The sequence below is a fragment of the Centroberyx gerrardi genome, chromosome 20, assembly GCF_048128805.1.
Source record: "Centroberyx gerrardi isolate f3 chromosome 20, fCenGer3.hap1.cur.20231027, whole genome shotgun sequence".
NCBI classification, from domain to species: domain Eukaryota; kingdom Metazoa; phylum Chordata; class Actinopteri; order Beryciformes; family Berycidae; genus Centroberyx; species Centroberyx gerrardi.
In genome coordinates this window covers 24,731,715-24,745,406 of record NC_136016.1, presented here as the reverse complement: position 1 = coordinate 24,745,406, position 13,692 = coordinate 24,731,715, and the positions used below count along the sequence as shown (strand labels likewise).

General features: G+C 42.7%; 1 protein-coding gene and 1 pseudogene across 1 annotated transcript; both read left to right on the top strand.

Moving 5' to 3' along the window:
• Nucleotides 1-2,344: 2,344 nt before the first annotated feature.
• On the top strand, nucleotides 2,345-5,284 carry LOC139923759 (hydroxycarboxylic acid receptor 2-like). Its single transcript, XM_071914596.2, has 2 exons — nucleotides 2,345-2,746; nucleotides 3,750-5,284. Exons 1-2 carry the CDS (start codon nucleotides 2,345-2,347, stop codon nucleotides 4,443-4,445), a joined length of 1,098 nt encoding a protein of 365 aa, XP_071770697.1. The 3' UTR covers nucleotides 4,446-5,284.
• Nucleotides 5,285-12,498: 7,214 nt separating this feature from the next.
• Nucleotides 12,499-13,692, top strand: part of LOC139929931 (hydroxycarboxylic acid receptor 2-like) — a 3,405-nt pseudogene continuing 2,211 nt past the window's right edge.

The window sequence follows — 13,692 nt, the reverse complement described above, 5'->3', positions numbered from 1 at the left end:
TAAAGCCTGTAACTGCGATGTCGTGGGTTTGAACCCGGCCCTGAACCTTTGTTACATGTCATCCCTCTCTCTCTCTATGATCCCTCTCTCTCTCTCTATGATCCCTCTCTCTCTCTCTATGATCCCTCTCTTTCTCTATGATCCCTCTCTCTCTCTCTATGATCCCTCTCTCTCTCTATGATCCCTCTCTCTCTCTCTATGATCCCTCTCTCTCTCTCTATGATCCCTCTCTTTCTCTATGATCCCTCTCTCTCTCTCTATGATCCCTCTCTCTCTCTATGATCCCTCTCTCTCTCTATGATCCCTCTCTCTCTCTATGATCCCTCTCTCTCTCTATGATCCCTCTCTCTCTCTATGATCCCTCTCTCTCCTTCGTGTCAACTGTCAGTTCAGAAGGGAGCAAACCTCTGCCAACACTGAACTATTCTCCAACTCGCTGTTTCACTTAATGACATCATTCCTACCAAATTTTAAGTTAAATTGATTGCTTGACCCTAAACCAGAGGCTTAGGGTTTGGAATCAAGTCTCCATCTCTGTTAGCTTCATAGTTATGGATAAAAAACAATAATCGTCCAGTGGATCAAAGCCCAAATCATCCTTGGCCCAAGGCCAATCTGGCCCATAAAGTCAAGTCAAGTTTGAGAGACTAACAGCGCAAATACAAAACTGTCTTGGTGGCAGAAATGAAGCATTTACTGAAATCCTTTTTTACTTTGAGCAATTGCTGTTGCCTGATTTCAATGGAAATCAGGGTTTTGGACTTTGTTGAAAATTGAACTGGTTTTGTGGTGCTAAACAAGATCAATCTATCCAACGTCTCCTATTCATTGGTATTGCAAATTAATGCGCTGCTTCAATTGTATTTTAAGTGTGTTTTAATTTCAAGTTTATTTTATTGCTTTGAGATTTTATTTCTTGTTTCATGATTATTTCTAAAAAAAGTAGCACAACTGAATTTTTTTTAAAACATCAAGACAATTTAACTTGAAATGCTTTGAGAAATAAGCTTGACATCATATGTTCCTCTCTAGAAATGAATCATCATCATGTGGCAAATATAGAGACAAGATACCTTGAGAAACAGGCTTGACCTAATGTTAACACAGGATCTCTGAGTTTACTTTTCATTTTTTACAGTGTGCCGGTGCTGGTGTGGTAACGTCCGTCTTCCTGACAGAGACATACATACATGGACAGAGGTCGTCCATCCATTCTCTCCTCTAATACCTTCTTTAGGAGCTCCATTCATACAACTGACTGGTGAGTGGTGGATATTAGCCAAATAACTTATATTAAACCTATATGTGTAAATCTATACGTGTGTATATTTTAATAGATAAGAATATATGTATCATGAGTGGGGAACTCTTCAATATGAGTTGTACCAAACTAGATTCACAAATGTGTTGAAAACCACATATATGTTTAAGGAGTGTACATCAAGTTTCAAGTTGTAATATAGTAATATTTTTTGATATATTTGGTATATATACATATATATATATTATTACATTTATTTCTTATACTATATATTTTATGTTTTCTGAGTTTTCTAATACAACTAGCCATGTTTACTTTGGGTAATATTTGTTTAATTTGACTGATAATGTTGTATAGAATATTAACTTATTTTCAATTCAGAAGCTGTTTCATGGCTTTGGGATCACACTGGTGAAATTTTACAGCTTGTAGTATGAATGTTTGGAGTTTGGACAATATTTGAATTTGTTAAATTAAATTTTGACAGCTGAGAAATCATCTAATTGTCATTCAGCAAGAACAGATGTCTGGGAACAACACTGTAGTATCTTTACACTGCACTAAACATTCAAAATAGATGATTATTAATAATTAACTTTTGTTTAGTCTTCATTTATCCATTTTAGTTTTTTGACATAAAATATCTACATTTCAATGCAGATGTGATTACATTTTTCACATGAAAGCCTTGTTTGTTACTCTCTTATTGAAATACAATAAACTTTTCTGTGGAAGTGCTCAACATACAAACAACTCTTATCTGTTTCTTTTCAACAGATTTCAGCCTCCTGAAATAAGGAAGAAGGTGAAAAGAGGAAGCTGTCAGATTTCCATTTCTAAACTTTCCTCAGTGTGGTCACACAGTGTCTGATGCCTAAATACCAAACCCACAACTGCTTTTTATAGAAAGGATTTTAAAAGCAATCTCCTTTTGGTTGTGTGCCAAAAAATAACCACCAAACTGAGTGGCTTCTTATCCTGCTAGTTCAACCAAACAATACTGGCTAGATAGAACTGACCAACACAACATTTTAATCTAATAGACAAAGTAAGTGCTAAAGCAAACTTCATTACTTTGCCAAAATGCTGCCAGAGCTGAGCAGCAACTTCACCACCATGATGCCAAATTTCACGACCCAGACCCCAGGCGGTGGCTGCCCGCCAGCCGGTATTTACCTGGAGGGCCTGATCCTGCCACCCATCCTCACCATTGACGTGGTGCTGGGGCTGCTGGGAAACGCTGTCGCCCTGTGGATCTTCTGCTTCCGACTGAAGACCTGGAATCCCAACAACTTGTTCCTCTTCAACCTGGTGATCGCTGACTTCCTGGTTCTAGTGAGTCTGCCGCTGAGGATCGATGCCTTGATCAGGGGCCACTGGGTCTTTGGAGACGGCTTGTGCCGCATCAACCTCTTCCTGATGTTCGCCAACCGCTCAGCCAGCATCGGCCTCATGACTGTGGTGGCCATCTACCGCTACTTTAAGGTGGAGAAAGAGTTTACATTCTATTAAGTTCATTTGAGCCAAGCTTACCCAACTCACCTATTTACAGTATCTTAAGTCCAATATCTTATACTCAGGGTGGAATTTATTCAAATTAATCAAGGGGCATGACAGGCAGTTTGTCTTCACTCAGATCTTTCCTAAAATCTGTTATGTCTACTGTCCAAAAATTGCCACTAGTTACAATGGTTTATAAATCCATCTTCTTTTGCAGATTGTAGTTTTAGTTCTACAAACCTTTCTCTGAGGCAGAGCGGCTCTGGAGGCAGAAATAATCAGATTGGTTGAGTTAAACCTCAGTGGGTGGAGCCAAAGAACTCAATTTCTCAGAGCGCAAGTTAGCTAACTGGCAAATTTGAATGGCAAAGAAGAAACTCTGTCAAAATATAACTAAAACATAAATATCAATGACTTATTTGTATTTTTTTCATTAATTCCTGATGTTGAAGCTCAGCAGCTAGCTAACTAGCTTACCTAGATAGCTATAGGCTAGTATAGCTAGTTTGAACTTGAAGGTCAGCTAGCTAACTAGCTAACGTAGATAACTTAGTATGGATAGATTGTATTTTGTCAGTTAGTAGCAGAGCGCTAGGCTTCATAATATTAGTTTCCTCCCCCTTACCTCTTGTCTTTTTCACTGAGCTTCAGTCTAATGTTACTTAGACAGAAAAACTGTGGTTCTTTGGCTCCGCCCACTGAGGTTTAACTCAACCAATCAGAACATTTCTCCCTCCAGAGCAGCTCTGCCTCTGAGAAATGTTCCTAAAACACCAATCTGTCCTTGTATTGCTCTTCATCATTGAAGTAAAGTGGAGTCACTGGGTGTTTCAGGTCTTTCAACATCAGATTCCCTTGGTCAGGTGACCCAGTTTGTTGATCAGTCTTCAGTTTGTGACCCAGCAGGAAGTGTCGTATTCAGTCTTTCTGCAGCCTTGTTATATTATAAACTATCTAAACTGTCTTTTTCATTCTCCTCTTCTTCCAGGTCGTCCACCCCCATCACCGGTTCAACCGCATGAACAAGAAGCAGGCTGGGTTCGTGGCCGCATTCCTCTGGCTGCTGGTGATTGGTCCTCGGGTTCCCATGCTGGCCTACAGCCACATCAAGGGCAGCGGTATCAACACCCAGTGCTTCTTCTTCACTTCCTACAAAGAGGCGTCGCGGGCAATCATCATCCTGGTCGGGATGCACCGGATCCTGTCGGTGCTGGAGTTTTTCCTCCCGCTGGCCATGCTGCTGTTCTGCTCCGCCCGGATCTCCTGCATCCTGCGGCGGCGGCAGATGGACAAGGCTCAGAAGGTGCGCAGGGCGATGCGGGTGTGCGCCGTGATCGTCGGGGTGTTCGCCGTGTGTTTCCTGCCCGGGACGCTGACGACCATCGGGCTGTGGATCATCCGATCGTACCGGCCGTGGGACTGCGCCTCGTTCTACACCTTCACCCAGCTCACCATCGTGTCGTTCGGCTTGAACTTCCTGAACTCGGCCCTGGATCCCGTCATCTACTGCTTCTCCAGCTCCATGTTCAGGAAGGCGCTCTGCAGCTCGCTGCCCGCCGCCCTGCGCTGCGGTCACAAGGCGAGCGACGGCGAGGCCGCAGCCTCCTCGTCTGGAACTCAGTCGACGACGCAGCAGGAACTGAGATCCATGAGGGCCGACAGAGGGAGTGAGGCAGTGGAATAAGCCATTCCACTAGAATAATAGATCTTAAAATGGGTGAAATAATGTCAGTAGAAATGACATATGAGAAAGTTATTACAGATTTTAACATGTGACTGAATGTTTAAAAACTATTTTTCTAACAGCCATGGTGTGGATGTTGTGTTCTCATGAAACACTGAATGCTAAGCTCAGTCTGCTAGATGTTTTATTGTTTTCATCAGATTCAGCTCAACTAATAAAGAAAAGCAGAACAGAGGAACCTGAAGGCAGAAAGAGTCAGTATTAGAGTTGGACGCAGTTAAGGGCTTTCCCATCATTTTGCTTCTCTATTCATTTTCACATTAGACTGAAAGGGGGCGGGGCCACATTCCCTTATATGGGACGAAAAATGATGTCACACTTGAGAGGACAACTGGCTCGCCATCTGTCTCACTCTCTGTCACCCCATCTTCCAAATACGGAGGGTTGGGGGAGAGAGAGAATGTGTGTGTGTGTGTGTGTGTGTGTGTGTTCTCCACACCTGGCACTGTGTTCTAACGATTTGCAGGTGTCCAGGGCAGTTGATGACATCACCCCCTCTGAACATTCCGACATTTGTGTGTGTTGGAAAATACATCGCAATAAAACTCAAATATCTCAAAAACTGTAACATGTATTGCATTGAAAAGTAATAGCGCATTTCATCACAATGCGCTGAATGTTTTGGTGTATAATGTGGATCTGCAGTGTAAAAACTGTAGGAGGAGACATCTGTCACCGCATGTCTGTGAGTTCTGGTCTGCTTCTTCCCGATTGGCCTGCGTCTGTTAAGCGTGGAAATACAATATTTTGACTTGTGTGTGTATCTATACAAAATAAAGAAACAGAAATTCAATATATAATATGATCTCATTTTTTATTGCGACAAAATTTCCTTTTCCCGATTGAAACTTATAAATGAATTTTGACAACCTTTTTTCCTGAAGATGCTCTGCAGTCTGGTTTGTTGTCTGTCTTGTCCTGAATGAATATGTAAAGTAACTTTGTGCCAGGAGATTTCTGGTCGAAGCCACTGAGTGAAATGGAAAAAAATGTGAGGGGAGAGACAAATTAAAATATTGTAAATAAACCTGCAGTCTGGTCTATGCATGGCTCAGCCATAACTGAGATAAATAACAAAAAACACTGAAGAAAAACCCCTCAAACAAGCTGCAGCCTGTCTGCCGCTGCTCTGCTGTAAACACTTCCACTAGCTAACGTTCCTTTAGCAAACAGGCTAATGATGTGTAACCCAAGAGACAGACGACTCACTGAGGACCATTTCCTGTGTTGTTATGGTGTGATTGCTGGTTTTATCTTCAGTATCTTCAGTATACTTCCCTTCAGTACCTCATTCTTATCTCTTTACCTCATGTGCTCTTTGCTGTGATGACCCAGTTTCCAGCTTCATCATCTAATGACTTCTTTTTTCTTGGTTAGCTTGAAGGGCCAGTAAGTGATTCATGTCTTTTATCGCCCTCTATAGGCAGCCAGTAGGAACTACTGGGCCTGACCAATCACAGCGAGACATTGTCTGTTATTATAGTAATGAAAAGAAATCAACTGAAATGTGTAGAAATGTTATTATAATCCAAACTGAAGGTATTCCTATCAGATCATGAATGGTTGAAAATACAAAGAAATTATCCCTTTTTTTCTAAACATCTCTTTAACTTTTATGTATTTTTCTTTCTTTTTAAATGTATTAGTTCTTAGTGGTCTTATTTCATTTTATTTATTTTTTCTTTTCTTCTCTGGTTTTATATCCTTCCTTGATATGATAGAATCTTTACAAAAATTATCCATATTCAATGTACTTTATGGATTATAACCTTATCTAATCACATATACTGTTGTAGTAACATTATACAACATTAATTATCAATGGAAATGATTTAATATTTGTCAATATAAAATGTATGTGAGATATTTTGTCGGTGTGTGGTGTACAAAAGAGAAATAATTGTTTTCAGAGCAATTGTTAGTCTGACAGAGGCAAAAATAAAAGCAATACACTTTTCTTCTCAAAGACAAACATCCAACAATCTGTACAATAATCTCTATATAATAAATCTATTTAAGGGAGAAATCTTGAACTCCTGACATGAACAGCCACAGCTGGTTAAAGCCTCTTCAGCTTGATTCAAAAGCCATTTTGAACTCCTAACAATTAACAATATGACTACAGTACAGTGAGCACAGAAACAATAGTTACGTATTGTAACTGTAGTTCTATGATCACAAGCGGAGCCCTCTAACAGGGCTCTCTATTGGCTTAGTCACTCATCTAGTCACCTCAGCGCACTGAAAATTTGCATGCACGTGCTCAGCCAATCAGGATGAGCCTATACACCCCCTATGGGGCCTCAAACTTATAAATAGCAAGCGGCCCCTCATTCAGCATCCACTAAGTCTTCAGCGACTCGTGGAGCGGCAGGGTGAGCTGTTAGAGGGCTCCGCCTGTGATCATAGATCTACCGTTACAATAAGTAACTATCGTTCTATTTCACACAGAGGCGATGACTTCACTCACTGCCGAGACACTAACACAAACAACATGCTGTGTCATAGCCTGGATTGACTGTAACAGTGCAATAGGTCAGCCAGATATGATTCCGCTCACACCCATGTCTATAGAATGGGGGGCGTGAAAACCAACGTTACACTTAAATCACGTTGACAAAACAGTAAGGTGTAGCGCTGACCAACCCAATGGCTGATCTCCATCGAGCTACAACATGAGAGACTCGGGCCTATTAGATCATTTCTTCACAGGTCTCGTGTACCAGTACTGAGTACAGAACCAGAGAATGACCCAGACACATCCAACAGATAGAACCTGATGAATGGACAGGGCATCGACCGGGACGCCGCTGTGCAGATCTCCTCCACACCTGTTCCACTGAACAATGCCGTCGACGCAGCCACACTCCGTGTTGAGTGTGCGCGGATGGCTGCAGGAGGGTCCCTACCCACCACCAGTGGGCGAGTCTCTGCTTTGAATCGTCCTAGACCGAAAAGAACTATTGATGTCCTTGGGTGCAAAAGACGGATTCTGTCTGAGTGTGGCGCCACTCAGGTCCCCACGTATCAGCAAACAGCTGGGATGGACCGAAAGAGCGCACAAGTTACTCACTCTTTTAGCTGAGGTCAAAGCAAGCAGCAGAGCTGTCTTGACCGACAACAGCTTAAGAGAAGTCTGCGTAAGCGGTTCAAAAGTCTCCTTAGAAAGAGCCTCCAAGACCAAAGGCAGCTCCCACTGAGGGGCAGTGGAATGCACCACTGGGCGTTTTCTCCTAGCCCCCTGCAAAAAACGCTTCATGAGGGGGTGGCCGAAAACCGACCTCTCTCCAAACCCCTCATGGCAGGAAGAGATTGCCGACGCATACACTTTATTAGTGGAGAGCGCCAACCGCCTTTCCAGCAGGCACTGGAGAAAAGAGAGAACAGATCCAATTGAACAGTTCAAAGGATCGATGTTCTGCTCCCCGCACCACTTTTGAAAGCCCAACCATTTAGCCTTGTAGCTATCAATGGTGGATTGAGCCCTCACGCGCTGGATGGCCTGCACCACATCCGTAGCAGGTCCAGCGCGCATCAGTCTGTCCCTCTCAGGAACCAAACCTTGAGAGGCTGTCCCAGGCTGGGCATCGCACCTATCGCTCCGTTCGCCTGAGACAATGCCCCCCAAAACTGGGGAACTGTCCAGGGTGGAGCCACCAGCAGCTGTCTCATCTCCGTGTACCACGGTGCCGTCGTGCGGTCCGGGGCCACCAGAATGAGCGACAGTCACTCCACTCTCACTCTCGCCAGCAGGGGAGGAATGAGACGGAGGGGAGGAAAAGCATACAGCAGCTTTCCTGGCCATGGCGCGTGTCCGAACGCATCCACCCCCAATGGGGGAGCGTCTCGGGGAAACAGAGAGAACCACAGGGGACAGTGGGCGTTCTGCCGGGTGGCGAACAGGTCCACTTCCGCCTTCCCGAATCGGGACCAAATCTGGTCCACTATGTCGGGATGCAATCTCCATTCGTCCTCCAGGGGCCGCCCCTCGACATGAGGTCGGCCCCCGTGTTCTCCAGGCATGGAATATGCAGCGCCTTGAGAGAACGGAGGTGCTCTGTGGCCCAGTGCCACAGGTTCTCGGCAGCCTTTAACAACGATGAGGATCGTACTCCGCCCTGTCTGTTGATGTAGGCCACTGTCGAACGGTTGTCGGTCTTCACTAGCACATCCTTCCCCTGTAACAGAGGCAGGAAGTGCTGTAGGACCAGCATGACTGCAGTCAGCTCTAGTAGGTTGATGTGGTGGTTTGTGCCTGAAGGCCACACACCACCGACTGACTGCCCCAGGCAGGTTCCCCCCCAACCCGTCAGGGAGGCGTCTGTGAACACCGACACGTAGGAGGTCACTCTCCCCAGCGGTGTTCCCTCCGCCAGTATTTGGGGGGTCCCCTATTACGCCAGGTCCTCCCTGGCTGTCGGGGGAATGGTCACCATGTGCCGTTTGTGACGTCATGGATCCAAACGCAATCTGGCAAACCATCTCTGAAGGCATCTCATATGGAGCAGCCCCAGTGGAACCACAGGGTGAGCCACCGCCATGAGACCCAGGAGCCGCATGACGGTCAAAGCCGTCACCGTTCCGCCCCGTCTCGCCCGCCGAACCGCCTCCAACACGGCCGTCTGTCTGGGTTCTGACACTCATGCCCGTAGTGTGGCGGAGTCCAGCTGCACTCCCAAAGACACCGCCTGTTGATGTGGTATGGGTGCGCTCTTTTCCCAATTGATGGCAAAACCTAACCTGGTTAAGTGCTGCATGTGTGCAAAATAGCCAATTCTTTCGAACGGGCCATGAGAATCAGGTCGTCTAGATCAGTGATTCTCAACCTCAAGGACCCCAAATTCAGTCCACATTAGGGCCACGGACCCCCATTTGATGAGATTTTGTCTCTTGAACCCAAATCTGAGAATATTTTTATTGTTAGATATGATTTTGTCCAGAATTCCATGACTCTCTGTATTGTAGGTAGAGAGATAACAGAGAAACTATGATCAAAACAGTAATTCCTCTACATTCTCTAACTGTGTTAACTTCTTGTAAATGAAATAATGCTGAAGTTTAACAATTCATCAGTTTGCTGGGGACCCCCTGGATCCTCATCAAGGACCCCTGGTGGTCCCCGGACCCCCTGTTGAGAACCACTGCTGTAAATGTCTCAGAACATGTTACATTATCAAAAACAAGTTCATACTGACACTTCAGCACTGCATTAGTAATAATTTGACCTAAAATTAATGTCACTTGTTATTTTTTGCAGCCTGGGTGCTGCTGGGTAAAATGTTGTCACATTTCCTCTCAGTCTGCAGCTCAGGATTTCAACAGGCATTCAGACGAAATGCGGCGCTGAGGCAGTCAAACACAGATTCAGGAAGTTCTGAAATCACCACTAGCCTGATCACGACTGGTTTTCCACAGAAGACGTGTGGTTTGCCTTGCAGACCTCTGAGTATTTCTTAAGTAAAATAAGTATTTCTTAAGTAAAGTAAGTTTCCGTCATAAAGGTTCCACATTATTCAGTTTGCGTGATTCAGTTCAGCTCTGCTCCAAATTAGGGGTCCATGATATGAAAAAGATTGAGAATCACTGGTTTACAGTACATGAAAAAAATTAACTATTATTATTTTGAGGGGCGTCCCGGCTCTGGTGGCTAAGGTTTGAACCATGAAACTGCGATGTCGTGGGTTTGAATCCGGCGCTGGACATTTGTCACGTCATTCCTCTCTCTCTCTCTCATCCTAAGGATTTGTTGATGAATCGATTAATCGATCAACAGAAGTCTAGAAGAGCACAAACCTCCGCCAACACTGAACAGTTCTCCACATAAAATCATACATGTTCCATTTTATGTAATACACGTATGATAACACTTCTTATTTTACATGTATGATAAAAAATGTTGCTTATCATGTGTGCATAATAACATACGGAACGCATAAAATAAGAAATGTACAGAATCAAACTGATTGATCTGTCCTAGGCTGCAATGGTTTTGATTGGCCATTATCTGGCTTGCCATAAGTTTGCAAGTCTGGGACACTTGATAACCAAACGACACGATGGGTCTTTAGAGCCGTACAAGACCACACATTTTTGGATTTTTCAACAAAACCACACCAAATACTCACAAAAATTTGGAGTGTCTTTCTTGTTGCCTCTCCTGATGTCAGAGTTTAGGTTTCATTTTTTTTTTTTTTTTTCAAAATATTTTTATTGAAAACAGTTTTAAACGACATAACAATGAACATGTGGGTGTACATTTTAGAATTTTTTACCATAGAAAAGAAAAATGAAGGTTTCATTTTTTACAGTGTGGCGGTGTGGTAACGGCTGACGGTCAGGACAGGCGTGATGAAAGCTCAACCCCATAAATACACCCGTCCATCCCGTCCAACACCTGCTGCAGAAACCATCATACAATACAATACATACTGGTAAGACAAATAACTTTATATTAAACTGATGTGTAAATGTAAACTACGTGTGTGTACATTTTAATAGATACATTTCACAAGAATATATGTAGCGTACATAGATTTGCTTTGCATACTTAGTTTCCATAGTTACATTATATTATATTATAGTCGTATATATTTTAAACCACATGTTTATTCATATAATTGGTTTGTCTAATATATTTTGATATATTTGGTATTTACATATATACAGTACTGTGCAGTCAAAATGGTGTCAGTTTTTTTCAGTGTCAGAAAGAAATGCAGGAAACATACACTACCTGTCAAAAGTTTTGACTTGCATTTTCTTTATTTTTATTATTTTCCACATTTTAGAATAATAGTAAAGACATCAAAACTATGAAATAACACAAATGGAATTATGCAGTGACCAAAAAAGTGTTAAACAAATCCAAACTATCTTATATTTTAGATTCTTTAAAGAAGCCGCCCTTTGCCTTGAAGGAAAGGCAAAGGCTTTGGAAAGAAATTCATACATAGGATCAACTTCACTATTTATATTTGTCTAAGAAACTCATTTCAAGCATTTAAGCAGAAGCCTTTAGATCAGAATGGCTTTAAGAGAATGAAACACACAGAACATTCAGTCAGGTGGGTCTGAACTTTTGACTGGCAGCTTATGTTTCCTGAATTATTGTTTGACACCAAAAGAATAAATAATCTGAATGGCCATTATTTCTTATATATTTTTATATTTTTGTAGTTTTCTAATACGACTAGTCATGTTTAATTTGGGGAATGTTTGTTTAATTTGACTGATAATATACAGTATTATGGTTTATAGATAGCAATATTTGAAGATGGAAGGTAGATATTTGAATTTGTTAAATTAAACAGGTGAGAAATCACTTGTCATTCAGCAACAGATCGAACCACGAACAACATTATAGCATCTTTAAACTGCTCTTAAATATAGATGTTGATTATTAATAATTCACTTTTTTTTTAAAGATAAAATTTCTACATTACATTACATTACGTCATTTAGCAGACGCTTTTCTCCAAAGCGACTTACAATAAGTACATTTTGTCAACATGTCTACATTTCAAGGCAGATCTGATTAAAATTTTTGACATAAAAGCCTGGTCTCTTATTGAAAGACAGACGTTTGGATTTGAACCGATGTTCCTAAAGTGCAAAAATTCATCCAAAATTCCCTTTTCTTTGACCCTTGAAAAAGTGGAAGTGCTCAACATACAAACACAACTCTTATCTGTTTCTTTTCAACAGATTTCAGCCTCCTGAAATAAGGAAGAAGGTGAAAAGAGGAAGTCAGGAGTCAGATGTCCTGAATACGCTCCATCTCTGAGCTTTCCTCAGTGTGGCGCCACAGTGTTTGATACCAAACCCATCACTTTCAAAGAAAGGATTTTAAAAACGATCACCTTTTGGTTGTTTTGCCACCAAACTGAGTGGCTTGTTCTCGTTAGTTTGACCAAGCTGCTCTGTCTAGACAGAACTGACCAACACAACATTATTTTTCATCTAAGAGACAAAGTCAGAGCTCCATTTTGCCAAAATGCCGGAGCTTAGCAGCAACTTCACCACCATGATGCCAGACTTCACGACCGGGACTCCTGCCGGTGACTGCCAACCACAGCGAGGAGGTCACCTGCAGCAGCCTATCCTCACCACCGTCATCGTGGTGCTGGGGCTGCTGGGAAACGCTGTCGCCCTGTGGATCTTCTGCTTCCGACTGAAGACCTGGAATCCCAACATCTTGTTCCTCTTCAACCTGGTGATCGCTGACTTCCTGGTTCTAGTGAGTGTGCCGCTGAACATCGATGCCTTGCTCAGGGGCCACTGGGTCTTTGGAGACAGCTTGTGCCGCTTCAACCTCTTCCTGATGTTCGCCAACCGCTCAGCCAGCATCGGCCTCATGACTGTGGTGGCCATCTACCGCTACTTTAAGGTGGAGAAAGAGTTTACATTCTATTAAGTTCATTTTTTACACTTTGTTTGCTCATGAACCGAGCTTACCCAACTCACCTATACAGTATCTTAAGTCCAATATCTTATCATCAGGGTGGAATTACATTAATCAAGAGGCATGACAGGCAGTTAGTCTTCACCTGGATTTTCCCTATCTATAGTTTGGAAGGTTGGGGCTGTTAAGTTGGAGTCTACATTGGCCAAAAATTGCCGCTAGTTACTAGTTTTAGTTCCATAAACATTTCTCAGATGGGTGTCCTGGTGGCTCAGTGGTCTATGTGGGCGCGACCTCCTGGGTTCGAATCCGACCCAGGACCTTTGTCAGATGCAGAGCTGGTCTACAGGCAGAAATAATCTGATTGGTTGAATTAAACCTTAGTGGGCGGAGACAAAGAACTAGAAAATTTCAGAGTACAAGTTACCTAACTCTGAATTCAAAATGTAAACTACAATTCATTCATGATGTTGAAGGTTAGCAGCTAGCTAACTATCTTTTCTAGCTAGTTATAGGCTAGTATGGTTTGAACTTGAAGGTCAGCTAGGCTAACAAGGGCTGTTAGAAAATAACGATACTGTTGAGTATTGCGATACTATCTATCCCAATATTGTATAGATTTTTTAAAACACTATGTCGATCCTTAAGGTTACATAAAACACGTTTTTCAAGATGTTGTTTATATATCCGACCACTATAGGCGGCAGCTGCCGTGTTGTAACTGCTCTAAACAAAACCACAGCAACAGGCATAGACAGTGATCGCCAGTGAGTTAAAGTGTATTCA

Bases quoted from the DNA above. Each gene is read 5' to 3' on its own strand.
- LOC139923759 (XM_071914596.2), top strand. From the start codon at position 2,345: ATGCTGCCAGAGCTGAGCAGCAACTTCACCACCATGATGCCAAATTTC. The intron at 2,747-3,749 runs GTGGAGAAAGAG...CTCTTCTTCCAG, and splicing joins CCATCTACCGCTACTTTAAG to GTCGTCCACCCCCATCACCG.